The sequence below is a fragment of the Tetrao urogallus genome (genome assembly GCF_951394365.1).
Source record: "Tetrao urogallus genome assembly, chromosome: 7".
In the NCBI taxonomy this organism is placed as follows: Eukaryota; Metazoa; Chordata; class Aves; order Galliformes; family Phasianidae; genus Tetrao; species Tetrao urogallus.
In genome coordinates, this window is record NC_136820.1 from 41,721,308 (window position 1) to 41,746,537 (window position 25,230).

The 25,230-nt window shown below is 37.7% G+C and overlaps 1 protein-coding gene across 8 annotated transcripts in view; it reads right to left on the reverse strand.

Moving 5' to 3' along the window:
- Positions 1 to 25,230, reverse strand: part of ZMYND11 (zinc finger MYND-type containing 11) — a gene marked incomplete at both ends in the record, with an annotated part of 58,992 nt that overhangs the window by 28,585 nt on the left and 5,177 nt on the right. For all 8 annotated transcript variants that reach the window (XM_079537981.1, XM_079537982.1, XM_079537980.1 and 5 more), the window contains one exon: positions 12,849 to 13,008. In XM_079537981.1, coding sequence (XP_079394107.1) covers positions 12,849 to 13,008 — 160 coding nt within the window. The remainder of the gene's footprint in view (positions 1 to 12,848; positions 13,009 to 25,230) is intronic.

Here is a 25,230-nt window from a genome sequence, read left to right on the forward strand (position 1 = left end):
TGATTAAAAGAACCCAACACCCATCTTCTTCCCCATATATACACCCACCACCAGGGAAACTTAGAAATGTTCAAGAATATTAATGATTATTAATCAATGATACAGAAAACTGTGTTGGCTCCTGTAAAGTGATTTACTGCACAGACCCCAATGAAATCAAACTGCATGTGATCAAAGATGAAATTCCCACTTTATCAATAAAACTCACAGTCCTCATGGTATAACAAAAGAGGACGTGTTCCTGGGGCCATCCAGAATGAAGGCAGGATCTCCAGCACAGGGACTCAGCTTGCCAATATTCTCGCTCCCTGAGGGAGGGCAGGGGAAGCCCCTGGGTCACCAAGGGAATCCTGCGTTGGCTGGAGCCGACTGCCCAAGTCCGGTGGTACCCAGGGACTGCCCACAGCTCTTAGGAGGGAGTGGGGCTGGCAGCAGAGCCACATAGCTCAGATGGAACAACAGTTTTCCCCTTTGTTTTACTCAGCTGCCCGTTGCATTTGTAGATATACGCATTAGCAGGGCAGCAAATGTCTGTTTGGGGGATTTCATTTAATAGCCAAAAAGCTACACTCTGTTAAGCAGAGCGGAACCTTGCAGCAATATGGGTCACTTGTGGTCACTTGTTCTTTATATTCAAATCGGTCAAACATTGTATCACAAAGGTCACTTTGCACTGACATAGATAGCAGTCAAAATTTCTCAGCAACATGAACAAAACAAAGCAACAATTCTGAAATATGGCTTAGCTTATGACTGACACATAAGTTTACTTTTTCATGATTTGTATTAAGTAGGTTGTCTTAAAGAACATACACATATTTATTCTGGAAGAACAGAAAAATAACATAGGACAGAAAATGTCAGGCTACCTAGAACACTTGACACTTCAAAAAGAGATAAACCCAACAGAAAAGAATGAATCACCATGTCGTAGCCTTTACTGTAAAATGAAATATAAAGTTGTTGTCAAGGAAAGAGTAATTTTAGTGCATAAAGAAAATGTCCATTATAATGCAAATGTACATGGAAAAGAAATGCTTACTCATTAGTAATGGAGATTTACTTCGCTGTAATTGAAATAGGGAATCTGTATGTTGGAGAATGTGACAATCTGCTGTACAATTTGCATACCATTAAGGAGGAGATGTGAAGCACATACTGACAGTAACATTAACAATAATTTAGAGGTCACAACTACAACAATTAGGCCACTTCCATACCTTACCAATACCATAATTACTGCACCAAAAAAGAGATAAAAACAAACAGTAACTTTTTATTTTCCTATAATTGATATGCAGTCATTGCACGTGAAAACATTATAACCGCTTTACTTAGAGTTTGTCTAAAAGGACCATTTTGCCTTTTTAAAATGTACATTCCATTAACATAACTCATTTCTTACCTGTTAATCTGTTTTCTCCAAGTCCCTTAATGGTAGCCCAGATACTCGGTAAAAAGTCACTCTACTATCAGGTGGAAGAGAGGAAAAGGGAAGGGGGAAAAAGGCAAAACTCTATTCACAAAACTCCCCTCTATGGGGATTTGCTGGTTTCACACAGTTGAACTAGATTTCCCAAGCCATCCAAATCATGGCTATCCTTTGGACCCAACCAGCAGGCTAAAAAAAAATAAAAAGGGTCACACAGATAGAAAAACAATTTTAAGTCAGTCATTTCTTTGGCGCAATCGTGTTTATTTACAAATAACATACATACAGTTCTGCTGTCCTAAATTCAGTATGACGCAAATGAAGGAGAGCACTTTCCATGGAGTTCATGCTTCCCAGCCTTTTCCTTTATGGCATTTTGTCCCATTGTACTCTTTGGACTTTTTGTTTTCCCAGGCGTTCTGTTTCAAGGGCTTCTCCAGAGTTTCTTTGCTGCTTACCTATGCACTGCTGTGCTGCTTCTCTAGAACTCCCATTCACACCACACACACACACACAGCTCCTTTCAGATCACTGGATTTTCATTCAGACCCACCTGTGCACAAATCCACGGTCAGCTCTATGCAGTGTCTGTGCTTTAAAGAGCCTCTATAGCTCCAGTTGCCTTCTCATGAATAGAGAACTCACAACAGCTTTTACATTTAGTCTAAAGGAAGACCATTAGCAGATACACTGTGCTATTTCACCCACACTGCATCATAACAACACTTTTAGTCTGTCACAATAATCTCACTGTCTAGAATGGCAAGTAGGTCCACAGCAGCAGAAAAAAAAGTCGTTTACAAAATAAAGACTACTTTAAAATAATAGCTTTTATATGCTATATTTATTTCAAGACATTTTCAAATCACCAACCCAAAATTTAGTGGAATCTTTCCTATTTCATAACCCTTTAGAAAACTGGACAAGATCTCAATGAATGAGTTCCCATCGTTTCTCTGATTCCCATTTCTCTGACACCTAATTGGGCTGTGTTCAATTTAAAGATGTCATTCCTGAGGCATGTGTTCTGGATTCAGTTTCTTCATGGGTATTTTAAGATTCAGGAATAGCCATAAGGAACACTTCTTTCCCTCCTCTCCACCTCCATCAGTTTTACACCAGAGTATTTTCAGCTTGGCCCAATGAATTGCTTGATTCCTTCAGGTAAGAGAGAAGCTGTTAAAATTCAGGATTCTGCTCTTCAAGGTCTGTTTACTGGCTTTCTCTTTAAATGAGAAAAAGCTCATAGTGATAGCTATATATTTTTAAACAAATTTTCCATTTTTAATCAGTCAGTTTCTTTCCGTCTTTTTCAGGTAGCATCTGTTTCCATCAAAGCTTCTTGCTTAGACATGGGCTTTGCTATAGATAATTGTTAAAACTTTGCAGCGCATTTTTCAGTCTTCATCATTCACAAAAGCAACAAACCACGGGGGAAGAGGGGTGCATCTCCTACAATGTTCCTGTTCTCCAAGACAAAACCTAAAGGAAATAATTCTTACTTACATATTTGCTCTAAACAGCTATTGCACACTTAATATTGATTTGTTCATCAATATTTTCTCAAAGCATAAGTATCAGAATCTATACTAAAGACTGTCTGCAACAGGCTCAGACAAGAGCCTTTAAGTACTGTAGAAATGCTAAACTTTGTTCAACTCTGATCTATCTAGCTTTTGCACTACTGCTGAACTTCCAAGTGACTACTTGTAACAAAAGTTTTATGAAATGTGGCTGTTTATTCATGGAGTCGGACAGAGCAGATCCTGGCTCCTTCTTTTTTTTCAGACTACCAGGTATGCACCCAGTATGTGCACAGCTGTCTCTTTTTTAGGCAGGCTGTATCTCACTGGTACAGCACCAGTAAGTAAATAGTAAGAAATCTTACTACAACTCTTGGGAGACGTATTGATTTTCAGTGAGATATTAATGTGCACCGCATACTTCCTGGGTCTAGCAAACACAATGTGCCACAGAGCACAATTTCCAGGTTTTTTTTCTCTATGGCATGTTTTTTTGCCACAGGCCCTAGCCTGCTGTGAGGGCAGCCCTATGTGGGCCTTTTGATCAGCCTTCTCTTCACACCAAGCATCTCTGGTTCCACCCCTTTCTTAGCGATCAAGAATCTTCCTGTAAACTTCCATTCAGTAGCCCACTGAATCTGCTTTTATTTTTCTTCATCACGATGGGTTAGGCTCAGCACTGAAGGCACAGTATATTGTTTGATGACTCAGAGGACTGACCATCTTTGCAGCAGGTAAACAGCGAGGGAGCCATTTAATAAAGTATTTCCCTACAGGATCCATACTTGATCAGGATGACTGCTTTACAACGATAAAGTTTCTTAGATCATCCCATGTCTTACATTTAATATTACAGTAATATAAATAATAGCATCAAAATAGAGTAAATTCAGCATCAGAACAAGCTCATTTTCGCCCCAGTAGTTTTCTTGTATATATGTACTTACTAGATACATTGACTCATGTTTTGCTTGTGGGTTTTTTTGCTCATCAAAAGTGTTGTGCAAGTAAATAAGCATCCGTCTCTTCTTCAAAGCCAAAAAAACTTCAGCAAGTAGAATTCCTTTATGGAAACTGTTTCACTTAATCTTCTCCTTCCTTTTCTAAGAAACTGCTGCAGCAGGTAGCTACACTGATCTGTGATTTTAAGAGACAGGATAATCTGTCCATTGCAAATCACCTGCCTTTTTATAGATCCTTTCCTTTGATGACCTGAACTTCATCTTAAAAATGGATGTCCACAACCTGACTTTGTAGGATACTTTGAGGGCATTCATTACTCATACTTCATCACTAAAAGAAATCCAAAGCAATAATGAGCTCATATATCCTCACAACTATCTAGGCATCTTCCTTAAGTCCAAGTACTTTATTTATATGTCTTGGTTCATTTTATATAGATTTTCATAGTATCAGTCAACAACAGATTTGTTCCATTACTTCTAATTTTTCTCATTTTAGAAATCACTTTTATCCTAGAAAGAACAGAAAATCATCAGTCAGGAGACAGATCAAAACCTCCTTCTCTATAACGTGTATTGAACACAGATGTATTTAGAGGCTTGTGATAATTCAGTTCCATCTTCTTCACTGATAACTGCTTCCAGTTCTGAGGCACACGTGCAAGTAGACTCAGCCTCTGCAGTGAATTCCACAGCCTCTCAGTAGACTTTCTTTCATTGAGCTTCATCTGCAAGCCCATTTGTCTAATTAAGTTATTGCCAGTTTGTCTTAGAAGTCTTCTGTTTCTAGCAGAAACCACCAAAGTCATCTCTGGATGTTTACCAGGACAGGTAGATTTTCACTCCCTCATCTACCTTATATTTATGCGCTGGCCCATTTGAGGAGATGGGCTCCAAAGTGCAGTCAGTCTCCAACTCCCAGAGCTAAGGAAGAAGTGCAGTTTTTTCAGCAAGCGTAGTAGCGTGCCAGCAGCCAAAATGACTGCTAAAATCTCTGTGTGTTCATCTTCTCAGCCTATGAGCTGTGTCCCTGAAGCAGTGGATAAATCTCAGTTTCCCTCTCAAGAAGATCACATTTGGGTAGCAGTAGTATACATTATTTCAGGTGAGACAATGTGAGCATTCTCCTTCACGTTATTAGAAAAAGAATGTCATTTCAAATGAAAATAATTTTTATCCTCCTTCATGTTCCAAGTGAGTTCAAGGTCAACAGAAACTTGCAACCTATCTCCTCAGAAACTGCATTCACTTCCGCTATTAATATCATATTTTTTTACTCAGATTGAAGCAAGAGGAGGTTTGTAAGCTATTCTCATTAGGGAGATACGTCAGTGACAGAGTGAAGTACTTACAAGGTGCAGTGCCTTTTATTTTCATATCATGTATGAGAAAGTTTTGTTCCTTGAGACACAGAATGAATCCAGATCAGAAAAACAACAACAACAACAACAACAACAACCCACCTCTCTTCTTGTAGTTCCGAGTGTCTTTCCAAGAACGACTGTGCATAAAAGGTCTCTCCCTCCTCTCTCCTTCTTAGTTAATGTTTACATTGCTCCTCTGGCCATAACTTCTGCATGGGATTTTGTGGTGTTTCTCTATGTTGATGTTTCTGCACACACAATTCTCTCAAACAATATTCTAATCTTTTTATGTGAACCAACAGCATAAATTCCTACACTCCTTGCTTAAATCTCCCTTTAATCACTCTTGTTTAAATTTATTTTCCCTTCTTGTGCCATAGGTGTGGCTGGTATTGTTTCAGCTGCCAGTGATAGAAAAGGAATTAAGTCTGCTTTTATTGTGAATGAAATGTGAGTAAGTTCATTAGCTTCAATAAAATTTCATTCAGAGACCAGCATGACATCACAGTAAGGGAATCAAAGTAACTGTCAGAGATGCACAGCATTTTGAACTCACAAACTGAATAAAAACAATGCTACCAGGTCAGGGCTGGCACAAAGGATGTGGAAAAACACAAAATGCATATTTTCAGAACAAACTCAAGATGAGCTGGTCTAAGTCATCTAATACATTAACATAATTTGAGTCCCGTGCTGGAAACTTTATACAGACCAGGTTGACTAATCTACTTGAAACCTGAAAGTAAATTATCATTCTCCTACAGATCTCTTAAGAGAGCAGAAGCATGTGAAAACTGTGAACAATGTCAGTATCACAACCACAGAATAGTGGGTAAGAACCTTCAAGAAGAAAAGAGCACTGGATTGACCAAATTTTTAAGTCACATTTGCAAAGCTGAGACAGGCAAATGAAGATCCTGATGAGGTTGTTTCGCCAGTTTAAAAGAAGCATCATCTCTTAGGTATGCAATAAGGTGGATTCTTGTAGTGTCATCATTAGTAGTGTGAAGATCTTTCAAACAATGTGAGCTTTTATACCGATTTTCAGAAGGTACAGGTACTTCCTTTTTAGGGGATGAAAACTAAAAGAGGGCTGGAATAGAGGGAAGAAATATTCCTGAATATACAGGAAGAGGAAAAGTTAGAAAAGGAATGTACAGAATTGTTAATGATTCTTAACACACATTGCGAAAGGAAGGCCGCTGCTGAGACAGCGAGGCCATCCTCATGAGCTACATGTTAACAGCCTTAATGTGAAGACAAAGAGGGGCTTGGGTTCAACACAGCAACAGTAAAACACTTCTCAACCATGAGGTGGGAGTTCCAAGTTCTAATTTGCTCCTCAAGGAAAAAACAATCTATGCTTTAATTTGATGACTTGATAAGATTTGTTTTTCATAAATCCACAGCAAGGTATTACACTAGTGGACATGTATTTTTGGCTCAATAATAAGCAGATGTTTACACTAGTGCAATTTATGATAATTATTTACTAGAAAAATCTATTTCTTTTAGTGTGCAGTGACTGGTACAGTGGTAAATAACCTCTGAAAGATGGGAATTCAGAGGATGGAAAGATAAGATAGCAAAGAAAGAGTCAATTCCAGATATGCATTTCCCTTGAGTGCCTTCGTGAGAGAGAACTGATAGGCATCCTGAGCCTCAAAGCCTCCTCATACCTAATCTGAGGTGTGAAATTAGAGATGGAAGCTAGTATGAAATTTTCTCTCCCAAAAGAACATTCATTAACTCTGCATTAGTGAACATCAAATGTAAAGAATACTGATAATTTCATAATAATGAAAAATCTTTCTGGAAAGTTCAAGACTGGAAAATGTCTGATTTGTTACAACACGAGAGAAACAATTATCATTGTTTGGGCTGTATTTGGCTCTGGATTGGTGAATTCACATAGGACTTCAGATTCAAGGCAATACAGATAGATGATATTTTTTTTAAAACTGTGAAGAAAACTTTTCTTCATTTGGTACGACATGTTCTTCCTTTTCGTGCTCTCCAGTAGGAAGAGCATTCATGATGAAGATGCTGGCAGTCACTATTGCTATTTTATATTATTCTACTGGTGACACACTGGAACAAGTTGCCCAAGGAGGCTGTGGATGCCCCATCACTGGAGGCATTCAAGGCCAGGCTGGATGTGGCTCTGGGCAGCCTGGTCTGGTGGTTGGTGATCCTGCACACAGCAGGGGGGTTGAAACTGGATGATCATTGTGATCCTTTTCAATCCAGGCCGTTATATGATTCTATGATTCTAATTGAAATGAATGGGATGCACATTAAAACTGTTTCTTAACTTAGCAAATTAGTAGCCCCCAGCTTGCTAGCAATAACTGGTAGCTATGTGGTTGTTATGTTTTCTTTTTAAATTTAAAGTGTATTTTATATCCAGAGAAGATTCAAACCCTCACAGTGACCATTCTTATGATGCCATGATTGTCTCAATACTTATGGAGAGACTCAAGAAGGCACTGGCAGATCAAAATACTGCTTCTGGATATCAGCAATGCCCTGGCATAGAAAAAAATATAGTTACCAATGCAATTAAGCATAGCAAGAAAGAAACCTAGTTCAATCTAAAGCAAATTAGATTAACAGAAACATAACAACAAAAATACATCTTTTATATAGACTGAGCCTCATAAAAATAAAGCTGCAGCACATCAAATCACAGTAATCACTGGGTGTTTACCTGAGGTTAGCAGGGTTAATAAATTCACAGTGCTAGCAGTGGGCCACAAAAAGGCTAAAATGATGGTAAAGCACAGTGAAGAGGTGGTTAATGTAGGCAGGTTTGGGACTTGAAAGTATCTGGAGTTACTATGAGCAAGTAGCAGTACTTTTCAAATACTAAAAATCAGAAAATTGCCAGGATGAGTTAGCAAGTTTTAAATACACGGTGTGTAGGGAAAAATCACACTCTTCTAAGGTTTTCTTAAAAGAAGAAAGCAAGAAAACTACCCCTCCAAATGACCTAACTAAAAAGTGCTTACAATATAAGAATTGGAGAAACAGCGATTAGAGATATGGAGAACAACAAGTGCACACATAAATGATTACAACTACAGCCCAAAGTCATATTTAACCAGCCAGAAGAGTTTCAGGCTCTATATACAAGCAATGAATTACATGATTGCTTTGGGGAAAAAAGACCTCTATAAAAAAGTAACCTCTCAAAAGCATGACCAAGTTGTATCTATTTTGGCAGTGAAAAAATAGCTCGAAATACCCTAATAACGTGTGAAGCCTCACCCTTCATGTGTCATTAGAGGATTTGGTCACTACGAGCTTTAATTCATAGCAATGCTATGAAGTATGTTGCCTTCAAATGAAAACAATAAATCTGTGCCATTAACACATCTCCATTTTAGAAGAACATAACATAATCTGGCCTTATGAACACATGTAAATTGAAACTATACATGCATAATAATGCCTCTTGCTGGGCCACTGCAATTTTATGACTTAAACCATGAGAAGAATTAGCACAATCAATGCTCAAAATACCTCCACACACATTGTCTGTAAAAAAAAATCAAAAATATGAGAGTGAGTAAGGCACACTAACTGTAAGAAATACATCTAAGACCTCATAAAGGTAGTGCTTTAATTAATTTCTTTCACTGAGATTAGACTATTCACTGAGATCACTGTTTTACCGTGATAGAAGTACACAAAATTAATGGCAAAACTTTAAACCAGAAATTAATCTGTAAGGACATTCATCAAGACCACACTTTCCTTGTAGTTATTGCATCTACAACACTGTTAGCAACACTTATTTGCATTTTTTTCTAAACCTGAAGAGCAAAGACATCATTTGTTTTTTTAATTGAGAATAAATAACACTTCCAAATTCCAAAAGTTCTGTGAGAAATAGAAATAAAGATTTTAGAAAAGAAAAGTAAATGTCCATTACCAGATTTCAGGACTGACATTTCCCTTGCAGGGCAAGAAGCTGCAGAGATTTTGTTGAATTGCATAATAATGTCAATGACAGACAGTGAAAATGCAAAATTACTGACTAAAATGCTGGGTTACAATGGAAAATGATTTCTTCTCACATTTATTTTGTGTCAAATGCATTAATCATCTGTAAGATGAGAAAGCCTGTAAGATGAGAACACATTTTGAACATTTGCAAAACATCTGTATAGATGGTAAATGAGCAAATAAAATGAGTACCTGCACAAGTCTTGAAAGTAAAACACTTGCAGCAAAGTTCTTACGTAGCTACCAACCCATAAATATCTATTGGAATACAGTATATTGGGCAACTGGCTTCATACATTAAATTAGTTTTAGTAACACATATATAAATCTCTCCCCCATACACATCAGAGAAAAAGAGGACAAATTTATGCTGTTTTAATCTGATCATTCTTTTTTTTTCCAGTTTTTCAGAACATTCATTTTCAGATGACAGTCTCTCTTGGAAAGGCCTCCTCTTGATGCTCACAAACTTTTATCTTTACACACCAGCTAGTTCTTTTGTATGACATCTGAGGACGTAATACTTTGCCTCATTTTCAAAAGAAATTAATAAAATAAATAAATATATTTATATGTGCATATACATATATATATATATTATTTTGTTTTTAAACCACCATTCTGACAGAACATCGATAGCAAAGCAGCATAAATTTTTTAACATCTTCCTCTGAGGGCTGTGAGAAACCAAATCAGACATCATGTCCTTACTGCATTTATCTGCTGTTATGTTAAACTAGGGATAGCACAAGGGTTTGGAAACAAGAAAGTAAACACCACAAACTACCTAATTAATCTTTTCCAAACAAACCTGCATTTTCATAATCCATATATTTTTAATTATTGTTACCATTTAGCAATCAATCTACAGTCACCATTAAAATCAGTATTTTCAGGCCTTGTGTCAGCCTGCAGTCAGGCACCTACTTGAATAACAGATACAGGAGCTCAGCAGTATCTGCAGACCAAATAATTAATTTATCTATTTGAATACAGATTTTAATTGATAGGATTCAGGTCCAAAAGTTCAGAAATGCAAAGAAACTTCAAGTAAATATTCAGATTTTAAAAAATCAAAGGAGGGATGAGAAGAATGTATCCCTTTGCTAACTCCTTGTAACAGGTGCTCCTTATTGACTTTCAGCATGCTGCCAGAAAACAAACTGAAATCCAATGGCATTTTTTTGCACAGATGTGGTAGATCAGTTCTCAAGTCTTTCACTTCATGAGCTTTCAAAGCTCTAGCAGTACCTCTAGCAGTGAAACGATGCTTGCCAATAGGGTCAAGGATCTGTCTGTAAGTGCCATAGATTGCTGAGTCTGAAATCACTATTACAACATTAACAGCCCCATTTCAGAGTTCTACCTCCTAAGGGTGCATCTCTCAAAAGACTCCTATGAGTTCGTCCTCACTGAAATGTAACTTGAACTCATGGTTCAACAGTCATTAGTACCAGATCTGGATTACACAAAACTACAGACCACATCTCGATCAAGTGCAGACAAAGTACGTGTAACACTATCCAGTGTCACATTCAGTCCAATGTAGGGAACACACCAAACTTTACAGTTTTGCACCAATTGTTGGAGAATGGAAAATACTGTATCTGATATCAAGTGATAATGTTGTTACTCTTTAAAAATTTTTGAATAAAAACCCCCCAGAGAATTCCTTTATATCAAGTCAATGTAGTTTGCTTCAGGTGTCTGCAGCATTTTCAGTATTAGGATCCAGAGATGCTGGAAGCCGGGTACTGCTGAAACATGGCCCTGATTGGAACCTGATTCCTACGAATGCAAAAAGCCATTAAGTCAAGCGTGCATTGGTGTTCTGAACAACTGAAATGGCTGTCAGACATATGGGCACAGCATAATGCAGCAGTGCTTAGCAATCAGTACTTCCAACCAAAAGGCTATTCACACTGTGACCTACGTAATAGCTTTAGCCAAGTCAAAGAGAACTCTTTCCATTCTGAGATAAAATAATTTAATTCTAATGGTTCACTAGGAATTCACATACTGATTATCATACTATTTTGTTTAGATAAATGTTGTTAAGAAGAAGCAGGGTTTTGGTTGGTTGTTTTGTTTTTGTTTGTTTTTTTTTTTTTTTGAATGACCCTTTACAAAATGGCTATTGTGAGGCAATTCAACTCTTTTCTTTTTTCTTCTCAGCAATAGAGGAAACAAACACATTGAACGCTTGTGATAACTACAAATATCTGAATACGTTACGTAGTGTCTACACAATTAACATCACTTCTAAACACGTAAAAATGACAAAAGAAAAATTTAAAATAGCTAAGCAGAAGTTTCTGAATGTTGGATCCCACAGGGAACTGTGGAAACAGAACTAAATACCCTTTAGAAACTCCCATGAGGATTTCTGAACAAATTAGAATGAAAAGTTTAACAGTGATGTAACATACACATATTGCAACACTTCAAATTAGTAAGAATAGGATAGTTCAAAATACAATGCTTTCTATTACTGATAGTTTATATTTATTTTTATTTTGAAGAAAAAATAGCATATTATTCCTCTAACAGCTGCAATTATGCAGCTGCAATGAGTATTTCAGTACCTTTTAGTGTTAATTTTTCTGTAGAATTTTTCTGGTTTTCTTCAAAGTTTAAATCATTATCTCTGTCTGGAAGATGTTGCCCATTTTACCACTATTTAATGAAATTTATGTTCCAAAACAACCATTTCTAGTTCAAGTATTTTAAAGTTTGCTAAACTGTTTCTGTCAGAAAACCATTGTCTTGTAAATGCAGAGAAAAGGCTTCTGAACAAGGCAACATAATAGCACAACTTCTGTTCCTGGTCTATTAGACTATTCTCAGTTAGCACTGTGAGTACATAAGAATTTAGCTTTAGGGACAGAGAAAACATGTTTTTCTTTCCTTTACATAGCTTTCAACCTATTTAATTGGATTTAAATATTTGTTTTACATATCCAGTGGAACAATGCCTGGATGCCTGTAACTAATTTACTAAGAAAATCTTTCTTAAATGAATGCCCCAATGCTTCCAGATTATCTATAAAACTTAGCTTTTAGTGTCTGTTTATACATAACAAAATATATAACTTCCTGTGGTTCTCTGGAATTTTTGGAAGTTGAGCACTTTTGAAATGGACTAGTTTTTCCTTTCTAAGATTCAGATTTAGGCAACACTAAGCCAAAATTTTTGTATTAATACATTTTAATAGCTATCACCATTGGTATTCCTGGACACCTGGGAATTTCAAGTAATACCAATACCATTATATCTACTACCTTCCTATGCAACTGTAGAAGAGGTAACGCTATGTATGTTAGGCATGACTGAGCAAGATTTCGACAGTGTTTCACAGCAGAAAATTCACATTTGAGAACAAAGAGCTCCTATGGAACAGAAAGGGTTAAAATAGAAAGGGTTTAAGAGCACATTACTTCCCTGGTCACAATCATCAACATAGCATGTGTAAATACCTTCAAATAGAAATTAAATCAAATTTAATGTGAAGATACCAGAAATGGTGATTTATTTTCTCAAAGATTTTATACTCACAATCTCATCTCCTGGCAACCAATATCCTTCTTGTTCAATACCAGCCTTTGACCCTTTACACCCCACCGTCAAGGTTTCAACAATAAGACCATCCTTGACTGCTAAACTCAGCTGACGAGTGGTTTCTTTTGGATGCATACCATGGACTCGAGACATGTACCTGCACAGAGAGCACAGAAGTGAGTGTTAACGTGAGTGTTAAATTATAAAATGCATCAACAAATGCATACTCTTTTAAAAGATGCAAAATTACATATACTCTAACTTTTAGGTTGTTTATAAGTCATCATTACTTATATAATTTTCTCCTTCATTCCAAATGATCTTTACGATGTAGAGCCTTAGAGGAGAAATGGAACAGTAATCTACAGAGACAATTATCAGACCCAAAAATAACATGCACACTGCTTGGCCTTGTCTTTGCTAAACTTCCCCCTCCATCCAAACCCCTAGAGATACTTCTTGCATCTCTCTAATGTCTCCTACAGGATGCACACTTTAGAATGAGCCTGGAAATGTTCCAGTGAATCTCTGACACGCTCCAGTGTGGAACACATTTATAAAGAAATTCACGCAACATGTATGAAAACCCAACAGCTAGAGATATAGTAGTAGGCATTTTTTCTCCTTTTCTTGAGATAAATACAATGACCACACCACAATGAATGTCACTGATGTGAGCAAAACATACACAGCCTAAACTGTGTATATATATGAGATCCAGTTGTGAAATGTTGGCCTTAGCCCAGTATAATTTGCTGTTTCTAGTCCAACACAAAGTATTTACTTGGAACAAACAATGTAAAATGATCTTCCCTCTAAAAAGGCAACCCTCCTGTTTTAAGATCATTACACTTCATTATTTTTTTTTCAGCAGAATTCCAGGAACGTATTTATCAACCACTGAGCACTGAGAAGTGAACTGCAACTGCATGCAATCAGCACATCAATGAACTGACTGGATCTTGACTTGGAATCTATTGGAAATATCTGGAAATATTTTTCTAGCTTTAGCTCTCTTACAGTTACAGGGTTTGCACAATTTCTACCCCAGTTTTGTGTTCTCCAGGTACCCTGTCTTTACCTATCTCCTAGCAAAAACTTCCGTAATTTCATAGAATCACAAAATATCCCAAGTTGGAAGGGAACCATAAAGATAAGAGCCCAACTCCTGACTGCCCACAGGACTACCCAAAAATCAAACCCTATGTCTGAGAGCATTGTCCAAAAACACTCCCTGAGCTCCGGCACTGGGGCCGTGCCCGCTGCCCTGGACAGCCCATTTCCGCTGTCCACCGCTCTGGGGCACAGCCTTTCCCTCACCCCCAGCTGCCCTCCCCTGGCAGCTCCATGCTGTTCCCTCAGGCCCTGTCGCTGTCCCCATACAGCAGAGCTCAGCGCTGCCCCTCCGCTCCCTGTGAGGAGCTGCAGCCTCCGTGATGCCTCCCAGCCTGCTCCTTTGTATACCCAACAAACCCACGCACCTCAGCCACCCTTCACACATTTTCCCCTCTGGATCCTTCACCATCTTCACAGCCTCCCTTTGGACACTCTTCAACAGTTTTACGTTCTTTTTGTACTATGGTGCCCAAAACTGCACAGAGCACTCAAGGTGAGGCCATACGAGTGTCCATAATACAGAGCCCTGGGAGTCCTGCTTGTATCCCATCAGCTAATTGCTCACCCACCACACCGTGGTTTCTCTAGCTGTATGCTGAACATTCTGTCCAGAAGGATACCATGAGAAACAGTATCAAAGTCTTACTGAAATCCAAAGACAAAGCTATCAGCTTAGTATACTCTGTTTCATTCTTGATAACAAACTCCAGCAACCACAATTCCTCTGTGACTACCATCACAACCATCTTTACGAAGAGTATAATTACTTAACACAAGAAGCAAATGAAAGGAGAATACTTCTGATTTAAATTATGTTTAAAAAAAAAAAAAAAAGTTATATCATTCAGATTTTTAGTAACATGGCTGTCAGGAACTATCAATGCTTTAGAAGTTATAACTCACAATAAGAGTGAAGTCAGCTCTCTGAACACCTCTTCTCTTTGAGGATGTTTTACTTTCCACCTTGTTGCTGTTTTGGATGCATAAAGATCATTGCCAGGCCTACATTCTCTTCTAAGCTTCTCCTGAGAACTGGCTTATCCTAATCTAATCTTTGTTTTGCCTTTAAAGGAAACTAAATGCATATAATCATACTGTAAATCTGCAAATTTCTATTTGAGTGCAGTAATTCATACAATAATCAGAGCAACACAGGACATCTGTAAATTGTCGCAAGATATCAGAGTCATTTATGTAAATACAGTGGATTGCAGGACACTGAGACTTCATTTTAGGCTAAAACTCCTTAAAAACAGATGCTACCATTTACTGCAGCTTTCACAACGCCTACCACACTGTGGTCCAAGTCTGGTTGGTTTGCATATGCTAACAGTGCACAAAAAGTTACTAAGTAACAATAAATTAACAGAGAAAGAGCAAAACTCAGTCCAAGTCTGCAGTCCATGCTAATACGTATGAATCTTGTGCTTGCTACCAGCAAGGATCGAGGCCAAGCGATGACCTAGGAGACAGACATTCTTCTGCGTCATGTTGGGCAGATGCTCCCTGCTTTTGCTGAAATCAAAATGCAACATAAGAACCTGTTCAAGCAATATTAAACACCACAAATGAGTCTTCCAAGTTCCCCCCGTTCCAAGGAGAGCTTCAACAGGCAGAGACTCAAACCTACCACTTCACTTTCAAAAACTGCAAGCAAACACCGCTAGTATGCTGAGTGATATGGAGCTGAAGCTTTAATGCTGCCTGAAATAAGGAGAAAAAACTCGATTGTTTATACTCATGTTCTATGTACTGTGTGTGTGTGTGTGCATATGCACACGTATTTATGCAAATGCACACAACCTGATCTTTGAAGTGCAAATTACCTTTGTCAATATTTGCTAACTTCATTGGATTTTAAGCAAATTTCCATTTTAACGTTTTACTAATAACTTCCCTATTTGAGTAACAGCAATTCCTACCCTCTGCAATTTCTACAACTCTGTAATAGTTCTCAAAAACATAGCATTGATACTATGATTGTCCCCAAAAATCAAGTTTTAACCGAGAGCAACCCTCTTCTTCAGCGCATCTTGCTGAAGAAACCAAGCATTTTGCATAGCATCTTTCACAATTGCAGAAACATGTTCCAATAAAATTCTGGAACATAAGCAATGTGTTTTGTGATATTCGTCATTCACATTTCTGTACAGATAGGCATGTAATAGAAAACAAAAAGCCTTAAACCAACTGTAATGAGCTAAGAGGCTTAATCTGCCTATTCCGGCTGCGGCAGAAGTGAACAGGAGCACAAGGCTCAGAATCTCCCATGTCTCAAATCCAATCTGTTTTCTCAACTGGAGTGAAAGTGCTACCACCAAACAAACATTCTGCCCAATTGCTCCAGCTGTAAGCGGGAAGCGATAAATCCCCAGTGGCTTTTTGTAGAATACTTAGTCAATGCTCAGGCTGTGCAGCCTGCAGATCCAAAAGGGCTGTGCTTTCAATGTTTTTAAATACAGTGCTATCACCTTTCGTGGGAGAGCACAAAGACTGAGAATGTTTTTACTTGGAAGGGTAGAACTGCTGTTAGAAAAGTGCTCCCCATCTCAATTTCTTTTTTTGATTAAGACCTGCATAGTATACATGGAATAGGTATTCACAAAGACTTTAAAACAACATTAGCAGGATCTGGGTGAAACTCTCTCTTCTATTTCAGCCAAAAGCCAGCAGCTAAACTAAGAAGCTTTTTAAAGCACAGGATTTTAATCAGAAGATGGTTCCTTAATAATGAAATGTGAAAAACAGTCATAATGTATGAAACACTGGGTACAAAAACAAAGTTAAACTCTTGCCCAAAGACAGAAAGCACAATGTCAGGAGTTCCAACTACCCCCCACAGACTCACTACTGGATCAGGGAAAAAATACTGAAATCTCTCCGTGCAAAGTGGCACTATTAATCCAGTGAATGCATGTCTTTTCCTGGCACTGCATGCACTGAAGCATCTGGCACCAAGAAGTTAAGAAACAAAGAAGAGAGATGAAGTAATCCCCAATTGCTGTTTCCAACAAAAGCTGATTAGCCCTACCTTTGAGGTGGGGAGTCGAAGCAACACTGGTTTATTACCCTCTTGCCCAGTTCTCTATATTGACAGACTGGGAAGTATACTACAGTGTCTACATTGCTGTTATGTAGCCAACCATGAGAAGCAAATCAAAGATGCTTTCAGATGTTTGAGAATACAGCAAGGAGAGGAAGTAAAATCCCATAAACAAGCTACCCATCCCTAATCAGCTTGGGGGCTAAAACAACCATTGCAAAATACAACTTAACTGTGCTAATAATCCCCGTGATATAGAAGGAGAGCCTGTTGGATGGAAAGAGGAGGTTTGGCCTGATAATCTTCATATTACATTCCACATCTCACCAAACACTGCAACTGACAAATCTTAAAGCTACTGCTCAATTTACAGTTCAGTATACACAAATTATAGGTCAGCATTTTCTCCACTTACAAACTGATGGAAGGAGCGTCCTTGAAATTAGCACAGAAGTATCATATTGTAATATACAGAATGGCTTATGTTGGAAGGGACTTTAAAGATCACTTATTTACAATTCCCCTGTTGTGAGCAGCAAAAATTGCAGTTTTATTAATAATAAGAGCCCCCTGCCTGGTTGTTGTTTGTTACCATCCTTGAAGAAACCTCTACACCATAACACCACTGAATGCAAATGTAAACATGCTGACCTCCAGAAACAAGCCTCTACCAAAATTAACTGGTTAAATGCAAGTGCATATATAGCTAACACATTTGCCCACCTGTCTGACAGCAAAGAAAAGTTTTAGGGGAGAACATTGGAGGATAATCATTGAATAGCAAGCAGGTATGTGCAAGTACTCAATTAGTACATGAAATGCCATTCACAAAAATGTGAAACAGCTAATTTTAAACTTAATTGGAACTTCACATAAACAAAAGAGAAATCTTTCTTTCAAAGCTAGCATCAATAAAACACCACTTTCTCTCCAACTAGCCAGTCCTCAGCATGTCTTTCCATTCAAAAACTGCATCTAATACATGTGCTTTGTAACACAGCTTAAAACTTAAGAAAAAAAGTCCGTTTTGATCCAAGGGGTGTGAAGGCAGCAGTTCTAAAGCTGGATCACCATGGGAGCAAAATAGATACAGAAGGAGCTGGCACTTGCAGGGATCAGATGGTGAACTTTTCGCCTACAGCTGTCGCACAACTCACAGCTCTTTTGCTTGGTGCTGTATAAGACACAACATGAAGCCAAACAGAGCTTAATATACATGGACACAGAGCAATGCACAGAGCCAACTCAGTCCTTAAAAAGCCCTCTTGGAGGCAGCAGTGGTAGTACGTACTGAGACCTGCGACTGGCATCACAGTGCTGTGCTGGTCTGAAAGGTCTGGCAAAAGAAGGAAGGAGGAGGAAAGCTGACACGGGTTTAAAAAAGGAAAAAAGAACAAAAAGAAAATCTGATTTTTCTGGACTCGTGAAGAATCGTACATTCAACCATCTGAACTCATCAAAAGGAAAATACTGAAAAAATGCAAGAATCGCTGTCAAAGAATGAAGTAAAATACACACAGAAAATAACTGCCTTATGTAAAACAACACAGTGTGCCAGGTGTAGATAATTTTAGATAAGGTGCTAACTTTAGAGCAAACATCATAATTGTCATCTGATCAATTAGCTCTGTCTCTGGTGGATGCATCTGCCCTGCACTACAGGAAGCTGTGATGCAGATCTCCATCAGACGAGCAACTTGCCCTGGGAAAAATTGGGGTCTGAAGATTTCCATGCACACACACACACAGTGCTTATCTCACAACTGAGATCTGATAAAATATAGCAGATCCCATTCAACTCAAATGAAAAGCTGCCATTAATTCTAAATGTTACCTACAGGTATGTAAAAATGTCCTAGATTCAGAGTCAGACCTTAAGGAATAATGCATAAAATGAAAAGAAATCAGCCCAAAGTCTATTCTGAGTTTTACATTGTGTTCCTATCTCTGCTGATGTGTTTTGCTTTTGATTCAGAAAACTCAGAATAGGATGGTAGTTTTACAGAAGGCTCACACTCATCTTTTAAGACTTATTTTTTAATTTGCAAAGAATAGGTCACTTGGTCACACTGAAATGGAAGGGATGTCTATAGCTTCTTTTAACAAATACAGCTGCATTGTGTAAGAACTTAAAATGCTGAAACCCAAATTTCAGGAATCCAACCAGCTCTCCTTATGGAAGTGAGCTGAAGTTCTCAAGTTCTCAGCTTCAGTTTCTCAAGTATCTCAAGTTCTCAGCTCCACCTAAATGTAGCACTGTGCTACAAACCAACTTCCCCCACATAAACTAAGCACTGTAGGCATTTACGTTTCAAACTAATGCATTTGAAATATATACTGCCTCCTTGCCAGAAACATGAGAGCTGGTCTGAGAGCTGAAGACAATGTAAACACATACAGAATGAACTGTTTACACTGGAGACACAGCAGCACACTTCTGCCTCCCCCCTCCAATTACTTTTTGATATGCTTACAGTTACTAAAGCTTTGATTGTGGATTAAACGCTATAAGAACAACTGAGCTTAATATTTCTCCTCTGTACATCCACTCCATGGAGACCTGCATGCATGCACTCCCATGTTGCTTGAGCCACGCAGCCATGGACAGGGCTGCTGCTGGTGCAGTGTTTATATTATCTCCATTTTGTGCAGTCTAAGCTTCCAAATGGGGGACACACAGAAACTGAACTGTAGAGAAACCACAGTTTATTTCTTTATTCTGATATCAGTGTCTACAACATTCATTTTGAAGACACTACTGCTCAAGTAGGACATGCTTTTTAAAAATTGTTTAATTTCTCCTTACTGTTCTAGAAATACAGTACTTGTATGAACACAGAACCTGATTTTTTTTATTTGCACCTTTTTTGTTTGTTTGTTTTTAATAACAAAGGATGCATAAGCTTGATAGTGAGCTACGAAATAGAGAAATTCAGGAAAATTTAGATCTGCCTGATGCTTTGGCTCCTGCTGCTAAAACAAAGGGAAGGAGAAATCAAATTTGCGCATGCTTTTAGATCCCACTGGCACCGTGCAGTTTCCTACAACTTTATCCCCTGGGTCATTTCTTTCAAAATCACAGTAATTTTAACTCAGGTAATTCCTTGTTTCAATAATCTTAATTCTCACTCACACAATTTTACTATCCTCTTAATACTGCATAACATACCAATGTGACCACAGAAAGCAAGTAATTAAGGTACTGAACTATTCAACCCTTCCACCCTTATCTACAAAAATCTCCTTTTCAAAACTACAACCATCACCTTCTTAAGGAAGAACTTATCTAAAGGAGAGCTCTACTCCCAGTTTTCCAACCAGAAAGTTGTTCACTACAGGTAATGCTCAAATACCACCAGTCAACAGGAATGCTAATCCTTAAGTGCCATTAAATATGTACAAATACTTGCATATATGCAGAGGTACAGTTCCTCCAGCACTTTGCCACGGACGTACTGCAGAGGCAATCAGATAATACATAAGACGGTATGCAACACCCTGACTGGTACCTTACAGATGAAATGTTCAGCCAGCTCATATCATATTGAGTGTCTCAAAGCAAAACATGCCTAAAAAACATACATCAGAGTGCTTTGATGATTTAGTTTTTAGAGTTGTCTATCTAATTTTACTTTCATTCTTATCTGATGTAAAAGTAACAATAGCTTTTTTGTTTGTTGGTTGGTTGGTTGACTGGTCAGATTAGCTTTAGCTTGGCTGAGTTTCAAAGCCATCCCACCGTCACACGTGTGTTGATGTAATTATCAGCTAGGGAAAAGCACAATAGCTGGAGAAGCCATCAGGGCAGTGCTGCTGTTTTGGTTGTATCAAGGGGAATATGAAACCGCAGCCTATGAGCAGTGCTCTGGAGATCATTTTCTCTCCACTGATTACAGAGAAAGCCTTGATGAGCACTTTAGACCAGACAGCAACCTGTTAAACTGCCACAATGCACTCACTTTTATCCCTTACCACTAATAGAAAAACACATTTATTTACACCAAAAAAAAAAAAAAAAAAAAAAAAGCCAAACGTGAGCTAGAAGTTTCCCCTTCAAACATCATAAAAATGTTATGATTCGAGCAAAAATCAATACTGAAACAAAAAGGAAATTGGCTTGCTTTTAGTAATTAGAAACAAAGATAGCCCACTGAGTATTCCGTGCAGACTTCAACAGGAATGCTAACAGAAGCATGGGGTTCATGCAAATACTCTTTGTAATGAAAATGGAGATGGCGATTTCCAAGTCAGATATATTTCTACTACTTTCCTTCTGAGTATCTATACTGGAATTAGTAGTTTGTGTGTACTGCCCATGAAAAGTATTAAAAGTTGAACATTGTGATTTTCATAGTAACACATATGGAAAAAAGAGTTTAAATGAGTTTGCAATCATTAGCAAACATCACAAGAGGTTGTATCACTGTTGTCAATAACCATGGGTTGGAGCTGTTAATCACTGTATTCTCCTGCCATGCTCCTGCTCAGCCCAGAGATGGCTCCTGACCCAATGAAGAGCGCTGATGTTTGAACTAAAAGCAGAAAAACATTTTCGTACCAATACCACCTAAGAGCATTCTTAAGAGGATAGCTATTTATTAGGGAAAATTATCAAGCAAAACTGGTTAAAACATCTCATCAGCATCATCTACTTTTTTTTTTTAAAAAAAAAAAAAAACAAACAAAGAACAGCATGAACAAGATGTGTTTGTATTAATATTTCCAAACAAGGCAAATACACAGAAAGTTTGGTCTCACTTCAAACTCTAATGCTTAGGTTTGTAGCCCTCAACAAAACAGCCATACAGATGCAATGAACAGTTACACAGCCAGCCACAGCAACCTTCCCAATCCACATAGCATAAAGCAGCAAAAAAAGGTGGCAAGGCTGGAAGTACATCTGCTAGATGTTAGACCCTTCTGAATGGTTTCCTACTCTAGGCAGTGAATTACTCCTATGTCAGCCAGTAGTGAGATGAAGACTCACTAATTCGTATAGCAATGTTCTTTATCACGTAGTGGGATACTGGCTTATCACCATCTTGAAGGAACAATTATCCCTAATAAATCACAAACTACACTGCTTAAAATATATGAGCTTCTTTTTACATCTTTCCTTAAATACTTAAATAATGTGATTAGATGAAATCACAAGTCAAGAAATGGTCTCTGTCAAGTGAAGAGCTGATGAGAAGCAGAGCAATTAATAATATATATTATAAACTCAAGATGACATTTTAACCAAAGATCCTAATTCAGAAATTTTAATTTTTCTACTATCCAGAGCAAATGCAGTTATGATCTTCACAGCCTTTTTCCAAGAAATGTTCCCAATTTTTTCCTGTCATCACTGCCTCTGCACTCCTTGGTCAAAAATGCCTAAAAGCAGATCCTAAACAGGAGCAGTATTAAAGCCACATACCCTCCAAAAGAGATAATAATGAACTCATAAATAAAATTAAGACTAAACCAATAGTAACAAACAGATAAAAATTTAATGACCACTATAGCTATCTATGGGTAACAAGGGTGAAATTATTCCACTGTGAGCCTTCCTTGCGCAACGGTCGACAGGCAGGCATTCCTTCTTAAGAGTCTTACAAAATATGAGTGTTGAGCCTAATTCCTTCCTTTCTTCAATGTTTCTGTGAATCTGGATAATAAAAAATGTTATTAGGTTCCTGAATATTACCTCATAGATCAGTTCTAGGTACAAATCTCCAAGTAAAACAATATATTAGTTAACTGTGCAAAAAATGATAAATTCCTTGTATTTTCTCGTATACATGCACACAATTATTTTGTTACTTCACTTCTAAATAATTTGAAAATCTCTGAAAATTTCACACTGATCATATAATTTAACATCACTGCAAAGACATTAATATATAGCATTAAAATTTTGGTTTGTAACTGATAATAATGCACACAACTCAGAGATTTTATGTAGAATCAAAAAAAGAAATTTTACTACAAGACTGTTTTTTATTTTATGAATATGATGGTTTTTAACCACCCTGACTAAAATTAGACATTTGTTTTTTTCTAGAATGATCAGTGACTAAGGATTTACAACCATTACAACTCTTGATTTGTTGCATTTATGTTAAACCAAGGGAAAAGTGTTACAGAGACAGAAAAAAAAGAAAAAAAAAAAAAAAAAACATGTTTTCTGGTTATAAGAAGCAATGGAAACAGTCTAACAGGGGAAAGAGAGAAGGACAGTAAAATGAAATGAATTGGTGGAGACTGACTTAGTAGAATCAGATAGAAGGAAGCGCCTTGTTTTTGGCTATATCAGAAAACTCATAAGGAAATATATAAAACTAAGAATTTTCCATGTTGTCATCATCTGGTAATGTGTTTTTGTGTATTCCATAAGAGACAGATTTGTAACCAACCAACCCAATGCACACAGAATTCTGTTTTCTCCAAAGTGAACACTGAAGGGATGCAGCCACTGCAAGCAGCTATGTGGCCTGCTGGGAAGTAGGTCATGCTGCTTCTGGTAGGAACTCATATGCCACACTTTTGCTTACACTTACATAATTAGGAAGTGGAACTACATGGCATTGAGAAAACTTCACTTGACTATTCCTTCTCATCCTTCCCCAAATGGTAAAATGGAGCTTTCTGAGCACCCTTCTCAGCACTGGCTTGTGCCACCACGGTACAACTGGCCATGTTTAATTATCACGTACTAGATTGTAAAGAGTTGCTTTTAGTAATACTACTTGATTCACGTGGTCACATTTAAAACATAGAGGGCAATGATGTGAACATGAGCAAAAGGAGCCAGTAATACTGATTAGAAAAGAAATCAAGCAGCCATGCATTTTCACAGCTAACAGCAGGATGCTTTGTTTCAAACAATCATCTTTTCAGATAAGCCTATACTGCAGGAAGGAAAAGGCAGATACATTCAGAGGAATGGTTTGACAAAGGATAAGAAACCACCAGAGCAGAAAAACATATCTAAGCTTTCATTTCAGTCCAAGAAACATCAAGTGCTACAAAAATTTTGCTCAGGTAAAGTTAAAAAACAGGATGATCTAGTTCTAAATCCAGAATAATCTGTCCTCTTAATCATTGTCATGACTTACTATTTTTGTTTTTGCATGCCTGCTTATTTGCAACATCCAAAATACTAGTGGGATTTAAATTATCATCAGATGTACTATAAATAGTGACAAATTTTTGTAACAAGTTTCTGAGCTTCAAATAAGCAATACTGTAAGCATCTTAATTTTACATTGTGTTTTTTTCCTTTTGCTTGCCATTGCATTTCATATTCTTATTTATAGGCTTTTGTGATTATTCTCTCTACCTGTTCAAATTGCTCATTCTCATCTTTGCTCTAATCAGTGCTTCCAGAATTTGATTTTTGTTAAATAGACAGCCTAGGAGGAGAACAGCGGGAGAACTAAGGCAACAAAAACGAATTTATGGATGGGAGAGTCCCCTAACTTTAAACATTCTTAGAGATTGACAGGAGAAATTTCACAGAGTAGTGTTTGGAGAAGCAATCCCTCTCCTAGCACGGTCACACACTCAATCTGCTAATGACTCCACCTCAACTATGGGACCACAAAACCCCTTGTCATTTTTAAACTAATTTTTCATTACTGAGCAGTTCTTCTCTGGGATGCTCTCCCATCAATGCTGATTAATGTCAGTCAGCACAAAGCCAACAAGGAACTGGCAGAGCCTGCTCTATGAAGGGTTAGAATCCTCTCGGTTCTCTTAGACGATCTGACTTAGCTGCACTTATATCAAATTAGAATATAACAAAAAAGTCCACAAAACAAATATGGGAAAACAGTTATACCCATTTAAGCACCTCGTACTTGATCATCCCATCCGAATGCCAATTTAAAAAGATGAGAGTCTGTGCATCTATTTGTGCAAAATACATTTTTGTATCACCAGTGTTGTAAAACAACTTTCTGACTGATGAAACATATTCACTTTTGTGTAGTTTAGCTTAGATTCTCCAATTACAGCATATCAGCTTTATCCCAGTTAATGGTCCTTCCATCAGCGTCATCCTGCCCAAGAAGCTGGGACACTTCTACCCTGCAGATTATGGTCACTCTCAGTTTAATTCCAAAACTAACTAATTCTCAGGCTCTGCTCTGCAGGAAGCCAACTTGTTCCTCTGGAAAGAAGGGAAAGCACGGCCAAGAGGTAAGCTTGCTCCACGTAGAGAATACGGATGTA